This window comes from Akebia trifoliata, chromosome 2 (genome assembly GCF_017979445.1).
Source record: "Akebia trifoliata isolate Shusen 1 chromosome 2, ASM1797944v1, whole genome shotgun sequence".
Lineage (NCBI taxonomy): Eukaryota > Viridiplantae > Streptophyta > Magnoliopsida > Ranunculales > Lardizabalaceae > Akebia > Akebia trifoliata.
In genome coordinates, this window is record NC_141376.1 from 2,643,321 (window position 1) to 2,662,278 (window position 18,958).

General features: G+C 35.4%; 3 protein-coding genes and 1 non-coding gene across 8 annotated transcripts; 1 reads left to right on the plus strand and 3 right to left on the minus strand.

Annotated features, from left to right (window-relative positions):
* Nucleotides 1-483: 483 nt before the first annotated feature.
* On the plus strand, nucleotides 484-589 carry LOC147408758 (small nucleolar RNA Z279/snoR105/snoR108). The gene has a single exon (XR_015175707.1). It is a non-coding gene; the product is annotated as a small nucleolar RNA Z279/snoR105/snoR108 (small nucleolar RNA).
* Nucleotides 590-4,380: 3,791 nt separating this feature from the next.
* LOC147408759 (Disease resistance-responsive (dirigent-like protein) family protein) lies at nucleotides 4,381-5,236 on the minus strand. The gene has a single exon (XM_086458962.1). It carries the CDS (start codon nucleotides 5,199-5,201, stop codon nucleotides 4,629-4,631), a length of 573 nt encoding a protein of 190 aa, XP_086315088.1. The 5' UTR covers nucleotides 5,202-5,236; the 3' UTR covers nucleotides 4,381-4,628.
* Nucleotides 5,237-8,321: 3,085 nt separating this feature from the next.
* Nucleotides 8,322-12,846, minus strand: LOC147408760 (putative amidase At4g34880). Of its 5 annotated transcripts, none has more exons than XM_086421618.1 (7): nucleotides 12,647-12,839; nucleotides 12,358-12,425; nucleotides 11,795-12,235; nucleotides 10,459-10,673; nucleotides 10,036-10,272; nucleotides 9,037-9,235; nucleotides 8,322-8,862 (listed from the first exon to the last, which is right to left on the minus strand). In XM_086421618.1, exons 2-7 carry the CDS (start codon nucleotides 12,400-12,402, stop codon nucleotides 8,506-8,508), a joined length of 1,494 nt encoding a protein of 497 aa, XP_086277744.1. In that variant the 5' UTR covers nucleotides 12,403-12,425; nucleotides 12,647-12,839; the 3' UTR covers nucleotides 8,322-8,505. The 5 variants fall into 5 exon arrangements, with proteins under 5 accessions (XP_086277744.1, XP_086277725.1, XP_086277737.1 ...); XM_086421606.1 differs by having other exon boundaries at nucleotides 8,323-8,862; nucleotides 12,358-12,507; nucleotides 12,647-12,838; XM_086421599.1 differs by lacking the exon at nucleotides 12,358-12,425 and having other exon boundaries at nucleotides 12,647-12,846.
* A 1,888-nt stretch (nucleotides 12,847-14,734) lies between these two features.
* On the minus strand, nucleotides 14,735-17,580 carry LOC147408761 (putative amidase At4g34880). The gene is made up of 5 exons (XM_086421631.1): nucleotides 16,938-17,580; nucleotides 16,458-16,672; nucleotides 15,957-16,199; nucleotides 15,305-15,497; nucleotides 14,735-15,224 (listed from the first exon to the last, which is right to left on the minus strand). The coding sequence occupies exons 1-5, from the start codon at nucleotides 17,478-17,480 to the stop codon at nucleotides 14,868-14,870; spliced, it is 1,551 nt and encodes a 516-aa protein (XP_086277757.1). The 5' UTR covers nucleotides 17,481-17,580; the 3' UTR covers nucleotides 14,735-14,867.
* Between the last annotated feature and the right edge of the window lie 1,378 nt (nucleotides 17,581-18,958).

An 18,958-nucleotide genomic window follows, 5' to 3' on the forward strand; every position in this document is an offset into this window, starting at 1 on the left:
ATCATAGCAGTCTCTCAAATATTTACCAAAACAAGTAAAATGGTGATGGGAGTACTGAAGTTGACTGATTTATGTAAAATGGAATCAAATTTTCAAAGTTATTGGATGAATCCCTATTCTTTTGCTGGTAAATAATAATAATAATAATAAATGAAATCAAGGACCAAAGCAGAAAGCATTTAAAGTCAGTAAATTTCAGATCTCCATGGGCTCTTTCTTTCTTCTTGTATTTTGGTTGGTTTTTTTTTTATCGAATATTATAGATGGGATGTTTGGGTAGTGGGGACACCGCGCATAAGAGGTTGTAGAAGTCAAACAGCTTAATGGGGCCTGACCTTGGTCAAACATGTCATTCAACTCATTGGGCAAAAGGTTGATGTTATTTAGTCCCACATCGGAAATGGAAGAAAGGTTGAGATGATGTGGCTTGATAAATATCACTAGTTGACATTTGGAAAAGCTATGATCCTTCAGGCAGTTAATGGGATATGATGAGTGGTCAAAACTCGCATTATCGTTGTGAGATGGGTGTCCGCCCCAAGCCTGGTTACGACAATAAGGGCACTCCATTTTTTACCAATCTGATCCCTACCTTAAGATTAAAATAGAATTTTTTTTTTTTTTACGTATCTGATACTTAACTTGGAAATATAAAAGAAAAATTGAAAATTTTATGATTGCACACTTGCCCAGAAAGCTAGTAATGCTGATTTTCTCACTCTACACGTTGTGTTGTTGGTTCCCTTATCTTATCTCATTATAATAGTATTTGCCAGTCTGACTTGTATTCGTCTTTGTATGACTTGTATTCGTCTTTGTATATTTTTCTTTTCCATCAGAATACACAATTGTAAATATTTATGGTTTGTGGAGTTGAGTATCCCAATGGGAAAAATCTATGGTTATTGCACATGCCACGTCAATGAGTTATTCTATCAGAGTTGAGTTAGAAAATTATTACGCAAAAAACTAATTCAAAACCTAATGATCCTATTTATAATTCTCCAAAGCTTCTCTTTTTAAGTTCCCACTTGCCCTTGATGTCACTCACTTGATTCTTTGTTCTTAAATCATCTCTGAATTTCTTTAAGCCAATGTCTTTGCTATCATCATGTTCAATAAGTTCTAGTGAGTGATTTTTCACTCACAATACTAAATACTTTTTTGACGTGTGCCAGGTCAAGTCTAATGAGGGTAATTTTGCAAATTGGGAATTGTGAAAGAAAAAAAAATTGACTCCCATCTGGATTGTTCATTCATGCCAATTGACACACATCTTGAGAAGTGACACGTATCAATATTTGAGTGAAATACTATCTAATTAGGAAAAAATTGAAGAATTTCAATTTGGGATGATTCTTCTTTTTTAGATAATTATTTTATTTGAATTGAAATAAGATGAAAATTATAATATAAAGTTAAAGATTTTTTCTATTTAAAGGATTAGAAAGAAGAGGAAAAACGAAGAAAAATGAGAAGAGATCACGTAACAGAAAGATTCATTATAATAGAGTAGCTCCTCGAATGTGTGAATGTAAGCATGTTTGTTGAATACTATATCTAAATTAGAAACAATTGATTGACAACCCCATATTGTTGAGAGGTCCGGGATGAGGACAACTCCAAAAGAAAGCATGTTTATGACATAAGGATGAGGATTCGGTGTCTCGTTCCTACTTAATAGGAAAGGTGCCTAGGTGGCACGTTTTGTTTGTACTTTAAAACACATTGGGCTCTTAAACAAGCTGCACCTACCCAATGTATTTAATTTTCAGCCAAAAACTGCCATGTAAACACCGTTTTCTTTTCTAAACGTAAAAATGCTTTAATGATTTGTTGGGTTCAAGAATTGATTGGCTTGAGCTAACGATCCTAGGATCATTTCAAACTTTGTTTGGAGGCAAGGATATGTCAACCCCAAATAAACGTCGGCAGTAGGATTTCAAATCGTCTAGAAACTTTCTCCACGTAGACCAACTCAATCACTGGTTTCCTTTAAAACACACCAAGGAGATTTGTGAGGTTTGATCCAGGGTGGTTATGGATCATGAGTAATGGATCTAGATCCGGATCAACAAGAATACGTAATCCATGATTCCATTTTCTGAAAAGGAAAAAATGACACTTGTTTGTGGTAGAACTTTTTTAAATGTTCCTTCCTTGGTTTTAGGGGAAAGGAAAGTCGAAGCCTTGTGGCTCAAGAGTTTGATATAAGGAGGCTCACCAACTCACAATCACGACTCTAGTGTAGAGTGTAGAGTGTAGCAAAATAAAGACTACCAATCAGTCCAATTTCGTGTATGTTTTAGAATGGGAAAAATGCTTCTGATGCTACCTCTCCACTATTAATGCCATTTAATGGGTTGGTGGAGTACGTGTACGATGCATGGATCATCCAACCTCTCCACCAAAGAATCTCTGAATTTTAGGGTTAGGTGACCAAAATCATACCACCACCCACCAACAGAAACATTAGAATATTATAGGACCCCAAAACATAGAAGTCTCGGTTTCTAAATCGAGAAGGTGTGCGCTAATTAAAGATTAAATTCATCATAGTTGTTTATGCCAATAATATTCAATTTTATTGAAGAAAAAACATGGTGGGATGACCTTAATCAATCTCGAAAAAAATATAAATCGTATAAAAAAAAATACAAAATGTAAGTGCACTCATTTAATAAATCATCTTGTAGGTTTCTACCTTTTATATGATAGTCCACAGGTCTCTCCTTTTCTCAACAAGGTATTACATCGAATCTCAATCATACAACGCAACATAGCATAATAAATGGGCCTAGTGGAGACACTGTGATACATATTTAAATAAACTTTACGAACTTTTGGGTGTCTCCTCTCTCTTTCTCTTTAGTATTTTTTTTTTTTTGATAATCGGGGTGTTCGGACTTATGAGGGGATTGGATAAGTTAGAACTAGAACCACGGCATATGGGACCCTCTCTCAGGCACGTGCAACACCCACACATCACATGCACTAGGTAAATGAGGGAAAGCCCTCGTGGGTGGTCTTGAGAAAATATTATTCATACTCAGTATCGAACACACAACCTACGATCTCTCGCCACTTATTGGATTCGAAATTGCCATTGAACCACCCCCTCAAGATTTTAGGTGCCTCCTCTAGATGAAGTGATATTTTATTCTCCTACAAATAGTTTAATATAAATGTCCAAATGCAATGTCACTGATTCTTGCCCACTGCATTAAAGATTTGGAAGCCAAAAATCTTTCAACCACCAAGTTTGAGCATTTTTATACTGAAATTTTATAATGTGATTAGTGATTGTTGAACCAATGACTCCTGTCATGTGAAAGTAATACTCTAATCATTGGATTAAGCAAGTCATTTTTCATAAAAAAAGAGAAATAAAAAGGAACCAATAAAATCAATGGATCATAGATGAAATCTAAATTCTAAGAAATTAATACCAATCATTTAAGGAAAAAAAATTGGAGAGCTATCGTTTCAAACCATGGAATATTCATCTTGATAAAAAATTATCTATATGTTAAAAAAAAAATGCACAAGTGCTTTAGCTCAGTTAGGTAGAGCACCTCTTTTACATGGGCCGATTTTATTTTTATTTTTTCATTTTTTTTGGGACAGTCCATTGTGTAATAAACATAATTTATCTTAGAGTCCTAATTTGCCAAGTGACATACTCAATCGACTCTCTAACATAGACAAGTTCTGGAACTGTAAATCTATACACCTTCTTGTGATTTGTGGAGCCTGATAGTACTGATCAACAATAAGGTACTATAAATAAAATTAAGCCTTCACATTGTTCGAATCTATAACTATGAGTTTTTTTTTTCATAGTAGAATTGGTGTGATCCATAGATATACTTCAATCTTGAGGGAACCACTATGTTTCTTTGTATGATTGCATCTTGTGTTTGTTTTTTCATTTCATTTTATTATTTCGATTGTACATATTACACGACTCCCTAGAGATACACTTTTTATGAAAAAGTGAAATCGTGTATCCCTTGACATAGTGTCACGTCAAGTCATATTATCATGACTTATTATCTTATTGAGAAATAGATGTCTTAATCCATGGATTTGAAGAAACAAGAGGACGATAGTTTGAAAAAAAAATTGGTTGGTCAATTAGTGTGCCAATTTAGGCATCAAATAGAATTCATCATTGATTTGATAGTGTTCATTCCCATAAATAAATAAAAATTGATAAAATAGAATAGAGCTATTAGAAATGACCAATCAAATATACCGTTTTTTATCCTTGCAAAGCAGCTTCATGTAGACCCAGCTAAACAAACGGTGTTTAGTAAAGCAAGTCGACTTAACATATAGTTTTATGGGTCTATCATCCTATTCTTTTTGTATTAGATGTCCAAAACATATTTAGTTCATATGTTTGTATCAAAATTTTGATGCAGAAAATTGTATCAGATTCTACCAGATAACAAATAACAAAAACCTAAAATAACAGACTGAAATTACCAACAATGTAAAGGCCACTACATGAAGATAATACGATGTGCAGGATGTCATACGCACCCACCCTTGGAGTTGGACTACACAATACAAAATAGAAATTAAGGAAACAAAGAAAGAAAGAAAGAAACTCAGTACACTTGTCAATAATGTATGGCTGTAACATTATACTCGACTATAGCATCACCAGTGGATGCATTGAACCAATAGGTCTTCGCGACCGCGATTCCACGAGCCAACCGAAAAAATCCGGTTCCTCCAACTATAGGCAACTCACGAACCGGGTTCAACGCAGAGTTCCGGCCCATAATGCTAAGAGTACTACCGTTATATATTCCATCAATGAAACCATAACTCATGGCCATTATCAAAGCCAAATCTTCCTGTCCGGCTGAACCATAGAGCCCCTGGGCTCGACCCACAAGTTTTGATGTGGGTTCGGGTCCTTCAGTTAAAGGATCATCAGCCATATTTAATATACCAAAGCTGGTTGGATATTTGGTCGATTCAGGAGGTTGAGCCACCCTAACCACACTTGGATTCTTCACGCTCAAGGTGTCGTGGAAGAAGAAGTGAAGTTTGGTCACCTTCTCCTCCCCGAGCCCAAGACCCATATCCCTGTCCTCGACTCGGTTAGTCTCTGCAAATTTCGTTTGCGCCATCGATGTGGCTACAACCAAAGAGAAAAGCAATAGAACAGAAGCTACCTTACCCATCTTTCTCTCTCTCTCTCTCTCTCTCTCACACACACACACACAGATGTTAGTTTATAGGAAGGACAATTTGGCGTTGGGGGAGGCTTTTATAGAAAATACTTTATTTTATTATTTTTGTGATTTGGAAGGTTCTAATATTAGGAAGATCTTATCATATCAAGGAATCCAACGGTTAGCACAAAAAATGAGGACCATCCAGCAGTGTTGAATTGGAAACATATAGATACGGTATCCGTGAGGATTTTCCTTCTAATCAATTCTCTCAAAAAGGAAACAAAAGTCCATGCTCTCTTTAAATGTTTGTGTGATCCACATTAGAGTCGTGATGAATGCACACGGCCTTGGTACGCGGCTGATCGGACAAGGGCAAAGAACATTGATCATTTTCATCGGGATGCATGAGAAAAGGATTTACGGTTATGTGCCCTTATCACTTCTAATACGTACCTAACCATGTGTAATCATCGTTATTCTTCATGATATATTTGAATTGAATAACGATGAATCATGTGGCTGATCTGGCAAGGGCACATAACCATACATCTATGGTTTTGTATTCTAACCATGTCAGCCACTTATCAAATTGCGTGCATTCATCATGACTCATTTGAATTAAGGCCATGCTTGTTATGTTGCAAATCATTTTCTGAAATCAATTTTATTGATGTTTGGTTACATAATACAAATGATTTGCATTGCAAAAAATTTGTATGAACCACCTAAATTCTTTAAAAATTTTTACAAATGATTTGCGTCATAAAAGGTACCGATAATCATATGCAAAAATCACAATGAAAAAACCAACCAATCACAAAAATTATTCACAAGAGATTTTTCAATGATTACCAAGTAATGATAAATCATTCATCACAAACCATTTGCAGACACAAATGATTTGTAATGTACAAAGCTGAGCCTAAGTAATAGGGTTTTTCAATTATCACATATGTTTTGATGTATATTATGAAAGAGTTTGGATCCTATGCAGTTCCATACTTGAAAACATGCGAGGTAAGTGACAATCTTAAAAATTAATGAGACCGGATCCTATACATGCAGGATGGAGGATTGAAACCCTCCTCCCACACTAAAATACATGTCACTTAAGTCTCAATCTTAGACATTGAAGTCTAAAATATCTCGTTTTTTCCTAATTTCCTTGGTTTGAGGTGTTGAGGAAAAATCTAGAGTATTCAATTCTAAATGCTCAAATATTGGATATAAACAAGTAAATAAATTACTTGTACTATACCTTCAATAAAAATACCACTCATAATTTGAAGAAGAAAATACAACTTTTACAAACACTCATACTTTCTACAACCTCTCAAAATTTCTTATTTATTATTTTACTACTACTTGATTTTTCTCACAATTTTTTTTTTGATACAAAATGAGACAACTCACCCCTACTTATATTAGAAGTACCTCCTTAACTAATTGCTAAGATTATGCCAACACACTTTTAATCTGACGGTTACAATTTGTCATCTAGATCTTTTCACCAAAATATCTACTATTCTAGAATTTTATACTTTTCTCTTACCTAAAAACATCTAGAGTTTTCTCTAAGAAGATTTTAGAAATTAGGTTCTAAATTGTCATTGGGCTTGGACAATAAATTTGAACTTTTTTCAATTGGACTGGTGTTGAATTTTAACATAAGACATATATTGAGGCGAATAGAGCCTCTGTAGCTTCATTTTCCTCTAACTCTTGTTCTATAGTCCATAGAACATCACATTGAATAAAATAACAACTTAGTCCTCTTTTACTCATTGTTTAGATCAGATTTTGAAGAAAAAAAATTCTAAAAAAAAAAAACTTTTTTTAACTTAATCAAGTGTTTGAAAATGGAGGGCCACCAATCATTTTAATTTAAACAAGATGTAACCGTCTTGATGATATCGCATACCTAGAGCTACTAAAAAATCAATTTACAGGAATCTGCTCCTATATTGAAGTGTGGGAGCAAAGTTTTAATCCTCCACCCAAGGTGTACACCATCTGGAATCAAAATTAAAGCAAAAAATATTTCCTTTCATAATTTCCTTGGATTGTTGCTTACATAGCATGTATTGAGGTGTGAGAGGAGGGTTTCAATCCTCCGCTTTGGGTGTACACAATCCAGACTCTAGTGTAAAAAAAAAAAACTAAGCAATAATAAAACTACACACAAAACACAAGGATTTATGTGGTTTGACAATGTTCCTACTTCTACTTATCAGAAAAAAAAAATCCAATTACTATATTCTTTCAAGTTTATTATCCTAGAGATCTCTCGTAAACACATATTTTCTTCCAAGTTTTTGTTTTGGGCCATAACCCTTGGAACAGAACCCACTCCACTTTGGAAAATGGCCCCTTCGATTTTAAAAACTTGTTGAACCCACTTTCATGCCTACCACTAACCCCCTTACTTGCCTAGCAAGAAAAAGAATACAAGACATCCAACATAACATATATTATACGTGCAATTTGCCATTGGATTGCATGATTAGAGCCATTGGATTGCACTCAATCCGCCTGTTCTATGTGTTCAATGTTTTCTTATGTTTTAGGGATTTGATTACCAATAAACTTGAGAGTCATTAGGGAGAAACCCATGATATTTGAAGGTTGCTACTATCCAATGCAGACATTAGATGTGTGCATTTATCTTTATGTATATAAACTAAAGTGAGCGAGTTACATATATAATCATAATGCTAAAATACTCAGTTACAGAAATAAAATACATATAATGATATAAATTCCAAATATAAAATATATAGATAATTATTAAAAAATTATAGTATACCTCGCACATTCACATATTAAAATAACAAAATGAAAACTTTTGCACAGAAGAAAATCTAAAGTTTTATGGATGGATTTCAAATATCTCTGAGCAAGAAAAGCGAATAAAAACCTAATCAAAATTTTCAAGCAAATATGTCATATTTTCACATTTCAGTTCCTCCAAATGTCATGTTGGGTTCACCTAATCCAATGAAAAAAAAATCAGTGAACCACCACGATTAGGTTCACAAATCTGTTGGTTCAACCAAGCCATACCACAGATTGATTTGCTTCGTAAGTCCAACACCAAGAACATTAAACTCTAGTATCAATGGACATTTTTCCTTTAATAAACAGCAACAATTTTTTTTTTTTTGGATAAGTAGCATCACAACACTAACATCAACAAGAAGTTCATCAGCATACACACACAAATTCCACGATTACATAGTAATCTATCTTAATTTCTCACTAACAGTAACAACAACATAAATGCACACCATAATGTACCTATGCTTACAGTTTAACTTCCAATTGTTGGAGGAGGCTTCCTAACTTTGGTAGCTTGTTCGAAGGCATAAGAAATCTCTATTAGTGTTGCCTCCGATCCTCTAAGCCCACCAAACAAGATTCCAGAAGGCACACCTTCCTCGTTAAAACCAGCCGGCACTGTAATGCCAGGGTACCCTCCATTTGCCAAAAGAATGGCCCCAACTTCAGGCGCCACCATTGCATCCAACTTATTATCCGTCATGAACTTTTGAAATCCCGCTTCAGCAAGCTCGCCTAACTTACTCAGTACTTCAGAGTACTCATTACTTGGAAGGTTGGTTTCCTCAGATTCTATGAATAAGCTTTGATTATATTCGTCCAATTTCTCCTATACATAGTAATATGAATGGGCTTAGTTTATGACTTGTAAGGAATAGTGGAAATTCATATCTGAATGATTCAACATTTATTGTGTCCTTTCAGAAGACCACAGATCTAACAGCAAATTAAAATTGTTCCCCAACCATGATATGGTCGATATGTATTGGTATAAAACACTAACCTTTTTTGCATTATCTTTGTTGAAGGCAATGGCATCCGCTAATGACCTGATTGGGGATTGAAGCAAGTTTGACAAATAAATGTTGAGATCACGCTTGAAGTCGTACTTCATACCAAGAAACTCACCACTTTCAGAAGAATCACTGATAATTGAAAAGTTGGCTATCTCAAGGTCATTTATCAGGACTGCTCCCTTTTCGCTAACACCATCAAATCAAACATAGAAACACCAATACCATTAGTGTTTGCATGAAAAAATCTAGGCTAATTTCTCCATAGGTGCACTAAAGGGTAAACTCAGACCATAAGTGCTTGCATGAATAAATCTAGTGACAGCTAGGCTAATTGCTCCATAGGTATGCCAAAGGGTAAACTCAGATCAAACCTGTGATCCCAACCTTGCACAATTGAGCCACAATTGTTAAGAAAAACAACAGAAACGCAGAACGAGAAAAAAAATCAAAAACAAGACGCAATCATACATAGAAACACACAGATGTTACGTGGTTCCCTCAAGATGGAGGTAGATCACACCGATTCCACTATGAAGAGACAACTCACAGTTACAAAGTACACCCTTTCTCCAAAAAAAGAAAATATCTATACCCTAGGAGAACATAACTAGGGTTTTACATAATACCAGTGAAAATTACAAAAATACCCTTGGGAAAATTTATTTCGGAGCTCCGCCCCTGAACACCCCACCTTCCAGGTAAGGGGGATGCTAGCCCCCCTCCAACCCCCCAGCAAGCTCAATGCCAAGCTAGAACGGCGTCTCAACAGTGTTAAAGGATGAACAATACTCCTTCCCAACCAGTACGATCAGGCTCCACAAACCATAAAAACAACAAGGACCAAGGTCCATACTCCAGCAAGAAATAGTCGTGTTAAGGTATTATGGAATTAAGTGAGGAGTTCTGAAGCAATTCAACAAAAAGCAAAAAAATTCTGCAAAAGGCAGCAAGATGCATAAATGACAGTTTTCTGTTTTTTTCTTTACCTCATGGTATCGAGATGTTTCTGGTAGATGTCTGCTGCTGGTGAAGTAGGCACATCCTTGAAGTAATGCCATAAGTTTCCTATTCTCTTGCCATTGAGTCCATCCACTTTCAGGAATTGTTTGTATCCACCACGGGGAATATATTGGGCAGATTCCTTTGTCATCTCATCCCGAGGGTCATAACCAACAATCACATCCAGTAGACACACCGCATCAGATACTGTCCTCCCGATGGGGCTGTTGAAGAAATTATGGTAATATATCAATTCAGCAAACAAAATTACCACCACCATTGTTTTCTCTTATCTTTCCACTAAGAAATTAAAATAAAAAACAATACCTCTGTTTCATCCAATACAATATGTACAATTAAAATTTGAAACTGAGATCATGAACAAAGAAGATGGATAAGATGCAGCTTACCCAACAGTATCCTGTCGATGGGTAATGGGTATCACTCCGGACCTACTAGTGAGACCTACAGTTGGTTTGATCCCCACAACACAATTTAGGCTACAGGGATTAATGATGGACCTGTTGGTTTCAGTGCCAAGAGAAACTGTCACAAGGTTCGCTGCAACAGAAACTGCAGAACCAGTGCTTGAACCGCCTGGATATGTGGTTAGAAGGTATGGATTCTGTTCAAATTGAGTTCCAAACATGCATGATATTAGTGTCAAACCTCCCAGAAATTATTAAAGATTACAGTGTACTAGTGTTCAAGCCTTGAATTAATGAGATAGTCCACCTAAAATTGAAATATAAACATAATCATCATCATTAACATCATTCCGCTATCCTTATTAATCTTCAACTTGTCATTAATGATCCTTCCATTGGTGTTGTCAGTGGTCCTTTTTTGTACATGCTCATATCATCTTGGCCTACTTTTTTTCATTTTCTTTTTTCTTTTGGGGCTATTATTAGATTACGTACTCGTTTCTTAAAATTAAAATTGTTACGTTTGTGACTCCCTCTATTCATCTTTGTATCAGTTGTGCTTGCATGGAAATATCAACCAATAAGAACAGTCCATTTGGATCAGTAATTCCAATTAAAAAGGATAAGCATTGAAAGAGTCCGAGTTACCATGTTGCAACAAACCAAATTGCACAATCCAAATTCGTGTGACATGACATAGGACTTATCTCCCATGAATCGAAGAAGTTGGGAAGTTACAAACTGAAAAAGGGTGATTGTAAGATAAAGAGGAAAAGTCACCATCCCAGATAGAAGAAGTTCTATATAAACAACTGATAAAATCAGTAAGGTACACATTGATTACCAACTACTAAGTTCCACCACAACTACTTTCTGACTAAAGCATCGAAGAGGTGGTTTTGCAGGGACCAACACCTTCGTTCACTATCTGTACTAAGTTCAACTTGGAATTCATGATTCCTGGTGAGTTCAATCAAATGAAACTCAAACAATTATCATCGAAGTTCGTGTGGTTAGATCAGGGTCTCACACCAACTATAAAGTATAGCAAACTCGTTTTTAGGTCTCCATGAGGGATTTTAAATTTTTCTGAGAGGAAGTGAGATTGTAACCCTAGTTTTCACGGAAATAATGAAAGGATCTCATCATTGCATGTGAACATAGGCAATCCTGGTGAACCACATAAATTATGAGTAACATTCTCTCTGTATTTCTGATTTCCATTTTATTTTAATTATCATCGCCCGTTTCTCAGACTTATATCCTATATTTTCAACAGAAATAAAAACTAATCAAAAGCAAAATTTAAAGAACTCACTTTCACTGTACAACCTCTCGAGCTCCAGCCATCTGGGATATTGTCGCCCCGGAAGTTGGCCCATTGGGAAAGGCCGACTTTGCCCAAAATGATGGCCCCTCCCTTTCTCAACCTGTCGATAACCCCAGCATCACGAGGAACAATAGAACCGAAAAGCGCAAATGAACCAGAAGTGGTGTTGAGTTTGTCCTTGGTGGCAATGTTGTCCTTGAGCAACACAGGAATCCCTCTCATGTAACTTGAGCGACACCCACCAAGGAATTGTCGATCATTGTCAGCCTTCTCGGCAAGTTTCAGGGCATCTGGGTTCACTTCAATTACTGCATGAAGTTTTGGATTCAGTTTTTCAATGGCATTTAGGTAATACTGTACTAGTTGTTTCGATGTGAGCTCATTTTGTTGGAAAGCTAATTGAATCTCACTGATCGTCGCTTCTTCGATCTATAAGTAAAGTAACCAACCCACAACATGGATACAAGACAGTTAAGAACTTAATTAAGAACTTGAATTGGTAGTTTTAAAAACAGAAGAGAAATGGGTGATAAATTTGAGAAAATTTTTACCTTAAATGAAGTTGAAATGTTAGAAATTTCATCAGTTTGACTCATGATTTTCTTCTGAAATATATAATCTGAAATTGTGAATTTGAGATCATCAAAGGCAGTAATTTGCTAATTCATTTGCGGAAGAGGGTACTCCTTTGTTAGGTGTTTCTGAGATTAAATCAACACAAGTATGAATAAAGATTAATAAATGGGAAGAAAAGAGACGGTTTGGTAATTATTTTGGAAGTTTATAATAGAAACGTAAAGGAAGAAAAACAGAAAAGCAAAGACGGTGGTACGTACTTACCCAGTTTGTTTGTTCGTGAAGAGTGTAAGGTTCTTTGGATAAGTGGCCAATCATGGAGTAGTTTCCTTCCCAGTAGCAGTCTAGCAGAGAGAGCGAGAGAGAGAGAGACCAACCAGTGATTTATAAGCACTTACATTTTTTGGGGGGCCGTTCTATTTGCACCCACCATTCTGTTCGGTGCACCCATTTTCTACTATACAAACATCCATGGTAACAAAAGATTAAAAAAAAAATCGGCGTTTTTTTTTTTGAAAAAACAAGTCTTGTACCACGGAAGATTAAAACAATAAAATAAATTTGAATCTTTTAGAAGTCACGTTTTTTTTTTTTTAAACAAGTTTTTTTTACACTATTTTCAAAAAAGAAAACTACACCTTTTTTTTTTTTTTTTTTAATGTGGAATTTTATACGTAATAGAATTTAATCATTGATAAATGTAGAAATTTGAGATTTGATGTTATGATTTTTCATTTTTTTCAATAATGTATTATTTTGAACGAAAGATATATTAATGAGTAATTTTTTTTTTTTTGACATCATAACATGTCTAATTATGTTTGAGAACATATTATATTGTAAACATGTTTTATATATATATATTACTACACATATGCATTTTTCTTATCTTTTATGTTTTTTTTCCCCTAGTTTCTAAGTTTTCCCCAAAGTTTTGGCTTGCGGGTTTAAAACCTGTTCTCCGACTTTTTGACTATGCAAACATCCCACCCCAAAATGTGCTTTAGATGGTGTAGTGAGCACAAATGGTGGGTGCAAAATGGCCTGGCTCTTTTTTGGGGGTACAAGGATCAATCTCAATACAGCCAACGACTATATCTTCTGGACATATTCATAATATGTATAGTAAAATGAATATTTTTCTAGTAAAATTTAAATAAAAGAAAAATATAATGTACAAGTAAAATTTACTTCTCATTTATAATAATTATAGATTAAGTGCATAACTTTTAACACATAAAACCTTCAAAAAGGGAGATCTTGATTCAAATCCCTTCCTTGACCACTCATAGGAATTTATTTTTACTTATCTGGTATGTATGGTTTGTGGGGTATTGCACATACTCGGGGGATTAGGGTGAAATATGGTGCTCTAAGAAGTTAGTTGCCTCATCCCTACTAGTTGGGTCTACGAGTCCACAAACCGTCATCAAAAGAAAAAAAAATCCCTTAACAAATAAAAAATTATTTTAAAAATACAATTTATTTATTAAAAATGTTGAATTCAACATATTAATCATTTTTATTTAGCCTAAGAATAACCCAAACCCATTAAAGCCGGGTTAGGGCTTATTCAATTCAGGCCTGATAGAGATGTAGGGTTGATCTAAGGTAAAGCCAACCTCTTTAGGGTTTGGGTTAGGTATCAACCAAGTTGGACCGAATTCACCCAATAACATCCCTAAGAGTCCATTGTGAGACTGTCAGACTAGTGAGAAGAAAAGTGGAGACGCGATGATCAAGTTCCAAATTACACCTAGTAATACATTTATGATAGTTTTTATTTTAATTAAGCAAATAGATTTGTGGTTAGTAATTAGTAGGTAAATGCAAGTTTTGAACCCAAGTCCTAATATTAATGCTCATATACTTCAACAATGATAAAGATCAGTAAAAAGGGATATGTTCAGCAACAAACATTTTGGCAAAACATTTTTCAAAACATGGGTTAGAGATTTTGGAATGGGCTGATTTTTGGTGAGGAGATCATCATCACCAAAAATCAGTCCATTCCAAAACTTCTAACCCCATAAAAATGGTTTGCAAAAAATGGAGGGTCCATGATATTTCAACTTGTAAACTGGGGCTAGAAGTTTTGGAATGGGCTGATTTTTGGTGAGGATAATCTCCTCACCGTAGAGATCATCCTCACCAAAAATCAGTCCATTCCAAAACCTCTAACCCATGTTTTGAAAAATGTTTTGCCAAAATGTTTGTTGCTGAACGGGACCTAGTAAAAAAATAATAATTACTGAGTGATACTGGCACAGATTTACAGAGTCGACTCTGGCAGACTTGAGTAATCCAATTATTCATAGTTTGAGTGATCAATTTTTGAGAAAATATTAGACTAATTGAAGCGGGTATAACCGCTACACAATTCCCTTAATGTTTCAGTACTAATTAAGTCACATCACGAGGAACATAACATACACAACATAGATGAGTGAATGAATGTTTGGATTCGATATTCTTAATCTAGAATTCAAGGTTTGAAAGAAGGAGGTTTCCTGATCTTTGTAGCTTGTTCAAAAGCATAAGCAATCTGGATTAACTTTGGTTCTGAACCTCTTAACCCTCCGAAACTGATCCCAAATGGGGTCCCGTCTATTTCATATCCGGCTGGGACGCTAATTCCAGGATATCCCCCAATAGCAAGAACTTGACTGGCACTAGAATCGGGAGTAATCAATGCATCCAACTTATTCTCCAGCATCAACTTCTCAAACCCATCGCTCGATAGTCTCTTCAAATTCAACAAAGCCTTCCTTTCCTTGGTACCGATCCCATTTGTCTTCTCCGCCTCCAGAAAGGTATGCTGACCATATTCAGCAATCTTTTCCTGCAATTGATTGATCATCTAATAAGTTTGGAATGTATGTATTATGTAGTCTTAGGGGTCCAAGATAGGACAGTACATACCTTAGCAGAGTATTTATTGTTGAAGGCTATTACATCTGATAACGATCTCACTGGAGAGGCAACCAGCTCTCTTAGATAAATATTTAAAGATAGCTTGAATTCAGCCTGCATTGCAATATCTTCATCACTCCCACTAAGAGTGTCATTGATGTTGGAGATTTCCAAGTTGTCTACCAAAATTGCACCTACTTTTCTTTTCATAGAGTACGAGGACATCAGTATCAGCATTTCTAAAATTTGAAGTACAATAAAGAGAGACCATTAATTTCTATTTTAGGCTTAGTTGTTCTAAATAAAAATCTATTCTAAGGTTAATTCGGTTATAGGAAAATTGAGATCATTCAAGGTTGGTTCTGTTTGATCTTTTTAAATCTCGTCTGCCAACTACGTGGGTTCTACAATTTTTTACCTCACTGACATGGTTTTTGGCTCTAAACCTGGTTCAACTCTTGAATTTCATAAAATATTTAAAAAACACAAACACATGCACAAATTAATACAAAGAAAAAGAACACCAGAAGGGCCCTTCCTTTTTTCCAAATTCAAAAGCACAAAACTAGTTCAATGTTGCCCCTAAGCGTCGAGAACTAATCTTGAATTACACTATGTCACACACACGCGCACGCACGCACGCATTCTTGTTCTATATTACCTTAGGGTACTGATGTGAGCTTTGTAAACTTGAAGTTGAAGGGACCTTTTGAAGAAGTCGAAGAATGGTTTTCTTACAATCCCCAATCTCTTCCCTTTGATTCCATCTGCCTTGAGAAATTGCTTATAGCCATTGATGGGAATGAACTTTGAAGCTGCTCTTGTAGCTTTGGCATCTCTTGAATCAAACCCCACGATCACATCTAATACTTGAACGGCATCCGATACTGTCCTTCCCATGGGCCTGGCAATCCAACAGTGTATAGTAGTACCTTAAATAATCTGGTAAGGGTGGAAATAACTTGACCTAAGTCAGCCAAAATCAGGATCTATAGGTGAGGCTTGAATACTACATTTGGGAAGGAGTGTGGTCAATAAAATTTGATGACTATCCACACCCTAGTCCTAGACACCATTTCTAAATCCATCATTTGGTGTGTAATAAAAAGAAAGTGGGTGGAAATAAAAGTTGTCAAAAAATATAATAGAAAGAGATCTTTACCCTATGGTGTCCTGTCTTGGAGTAATAGGGATGACTCCGGCTCGACTGGTTAAACCGACGGTTGGTTTTATTCCCACGACACTATTGAAACTGGAAGGACAGATGATGGACCCATCAGTCTCTGACCCAAGTGACACCATCACCATGTTAGCTGCAACTGTGATTGCTGATCCACTACTCGATCCACATGGAGTCCTCGATAGAACATATGGATTCTGTAATCCTCACAACACAAGAACCATTCCAAATTATTCAATTGGCAAGAATGATAGAGATTAGTTATTGATGTTACAGATAATGCGTATAAGATACATTATATCGATGCTATGGTGTATCTTATCACATATCTTGAAGATCTAAATTTACATTAAATTAGGATGCATATACCTTATCTCTATCATCCATAACTTATATCTATAAAGGAACAACGACAACGTAAGTAGTTTGAAGTAGAAGAGTAAGGACTCCGAATTAACTCACTTTGCTTTGACCTCCTCTGGCACTCCAACCATCTGGGGCCGCTCGGTAAGCTGACCACTCGCTAAGGCTTGCTTTCCCAAGTATGACTGCTCCTGCCTTTCTCAGCCTCTTCACAACACCTGCATCACGCGGTACAACCGATCCGAGTAGCGCATATGAGCCAGCGGTCGTGTTAAGCTTGTCTTTAGTAGCAATAATGTCTTTTAGCATAATTGGGATTCCATGAAGTCCTGAGAAGGACCCAGGATTCTTCTCTCGTCTCTCTTTGTCTGCGGCGTCAGCTTGTTCAAAAACATCAGGATTCACCTCGATCACACCATGGACAATTGGGTTGAGTTTTCGGATCTGTTTGAGATAGAATTTAACGAGTTGTCTTGATGTTAGCTTGTTTTCCTTGAAAGCGTGTTGGATGTCATCTATACTGGCTTCTTTGAATGAGAAACCCTGGCATGTCACATTGGCGTTAAGGCCAGAGATTAATACCAAAAGGACTAGTACATATGAGAGGAAGAGAGAGAGGGGAAGTGAGTGGTAGACGGCCATAGCGAACCTTATCAAATTGAAACAGAGTTAGTTCAGTTATCTAGGCCAAGAGGAACAAAGTTTCCACAAGGCAATCATAATAGGCCATTATTGGGACCAAACAAACAAGTGGGTACTTTTGACTCAGCTTCTCAAGCTTCCCATTGTTGAGAAAAATATCTTCAATTAAAATTTTTATTTTTATTTGGAAATAAGATCAAGCGAAAATTAATTTTCTCTACAATTACTTGACTGGATCTGATAGTGTTGGAACATGAAACATTTCCAAGTATGATAACTTCAGTAACCAGTTGTATACTATGAGAAAATTCCCATCCATTGTACATATATCCTGGCATTAAACAAGGTGAAACTATAACATTCTTGATACAAATTCCTCAAGTTTGTCTCCGATAAGCAAAATGTCGTATCCCAAGTTCAAAATAACGTTGGTGATCAATGTAATAAGTAAAAGATGATATAATCAAAATATACTAACATGTGCCCATCATGTACAAAAGAACTTCCTAAAAGATTTCAAGAGTTCATGAGTTCTAATTTTTTTAATATATATATTATATAAATTATGAGGCAATAAAGAATTTTCAACAACTAACAAAGACAAAGACATGAAATTTAATTTTAAATAATCTTCTTATTTTATAAAAATTTCTATTGACGTAATCTATGAAATACAATCATTGAGTCGATGGAGCTGAGATTCAAAATCAAAATTTGTCAATATAATGAATACATGAAGAATGAAGTTGGAAGAAATTTTGCACCCACCAATTACAATGGGAAAACACACACGACAAAATGAGAGTTGGATTTTGGTTTTGAGATGGGGTAAAAATGAGAGAAAAAGTTAGGTTTTTTCGACCAAAAGGAGAAATTATTTTCTTCAATTTCTCTCCGATGATTTTCTTCAAAGTAATTAAAAAACACTTGTAAAAGTGGTAACAATGTTTGAGTTCATGATTATTTAATTGGAGGAAATTCAATTTCATTTATTCACATAAATTTGAAAAAGTTTCATAAAAGAAAATTAAGAAATATTAGAGGATTAAACAAATGCAAGTATTTGGACTTCAAAATCCATCATCTTCAACCTCCCTAAAACCTCTTTCTAGTTCTTGAGATGTTAATGTTGAAGAAAATAAAATTTTGGGAAATCTCAAACTGTTACATATTTGATAATGAGTATATTTATTTTTCGATTCGTGGATTCATCAGCTTGTCCCTGTTCAGATAAGTTCACTTATATTTTTAAATAATTCAAAAAAATGTGACTATACTTTTAAATTATAGTTGATTGAATTTTGTTTCAGCAAACACCAAGAAAAACAAAGTCATCAGTGAATTATGGCCACTTGATTCAGTTATTTTCGTGGCTTCTGGGGCCACCAATAACTCGGGGGATTGGTTGGATGATCCATATTGTTGTAAACTCGACCAGTAGTACATCTTAGTGGAAAACAGGGCCCTTCCTCTTTAGG

Excerpts from the sequence above, each read along its gene's own strand:
- LOC147408759 (XM_086458962.1), bottom strand. The coding sequence starts at position 5,201 with ATGGGTAAGGTAGCTTCTGTTCTATTGCTTTTCTCTTTGGTTGTAGCC.
- LOC147408761 (XM_086421631.1), bottom strand. The coding sequence starts at position 17,480 with ATGGCCGTCTACCACTCACTTCCCCTCTCTCTCTTCCTCTCATATGTA. Across the intron at positions 16,673-16,937 it reads CCAGAGGAGGTCAAAGCAAA|AATCCATATGTTCTATCGAG; the intron begins GTGAGTTAATTC and ends TGAGGATTACAG. Across the intron at positions 15,225-15,304 it reads ACAATAAATACTCTGCTAAG|GAAAAGATTGCTGAATATGG; the intron begins GTATGTACTGTC and ends AATCAATTGCAG.
- LOC147408760 (XM_086421599.1), bottom strand. The coding sequence starts at position 12,700 with ATGATTGGCCACTTATCCAAAGAACCTTACACTCTTCACGAACAAACA. Across the intron at positions 12,236-12,646 it reads TTCACGAACAAACAAACTGG|ATCGAAGAAGCGACGATCAG; the intron begins GTAAGTACGTAC and ends CTTTACTTATAG. Across the intron at positions 8,863-9,036 it reads ACAAAGATAATGCAAAAAAG|GAGAAATTGGACGAATATAA; the intron begins GTTAGTGTTTTA and ends TACTATGTATAG.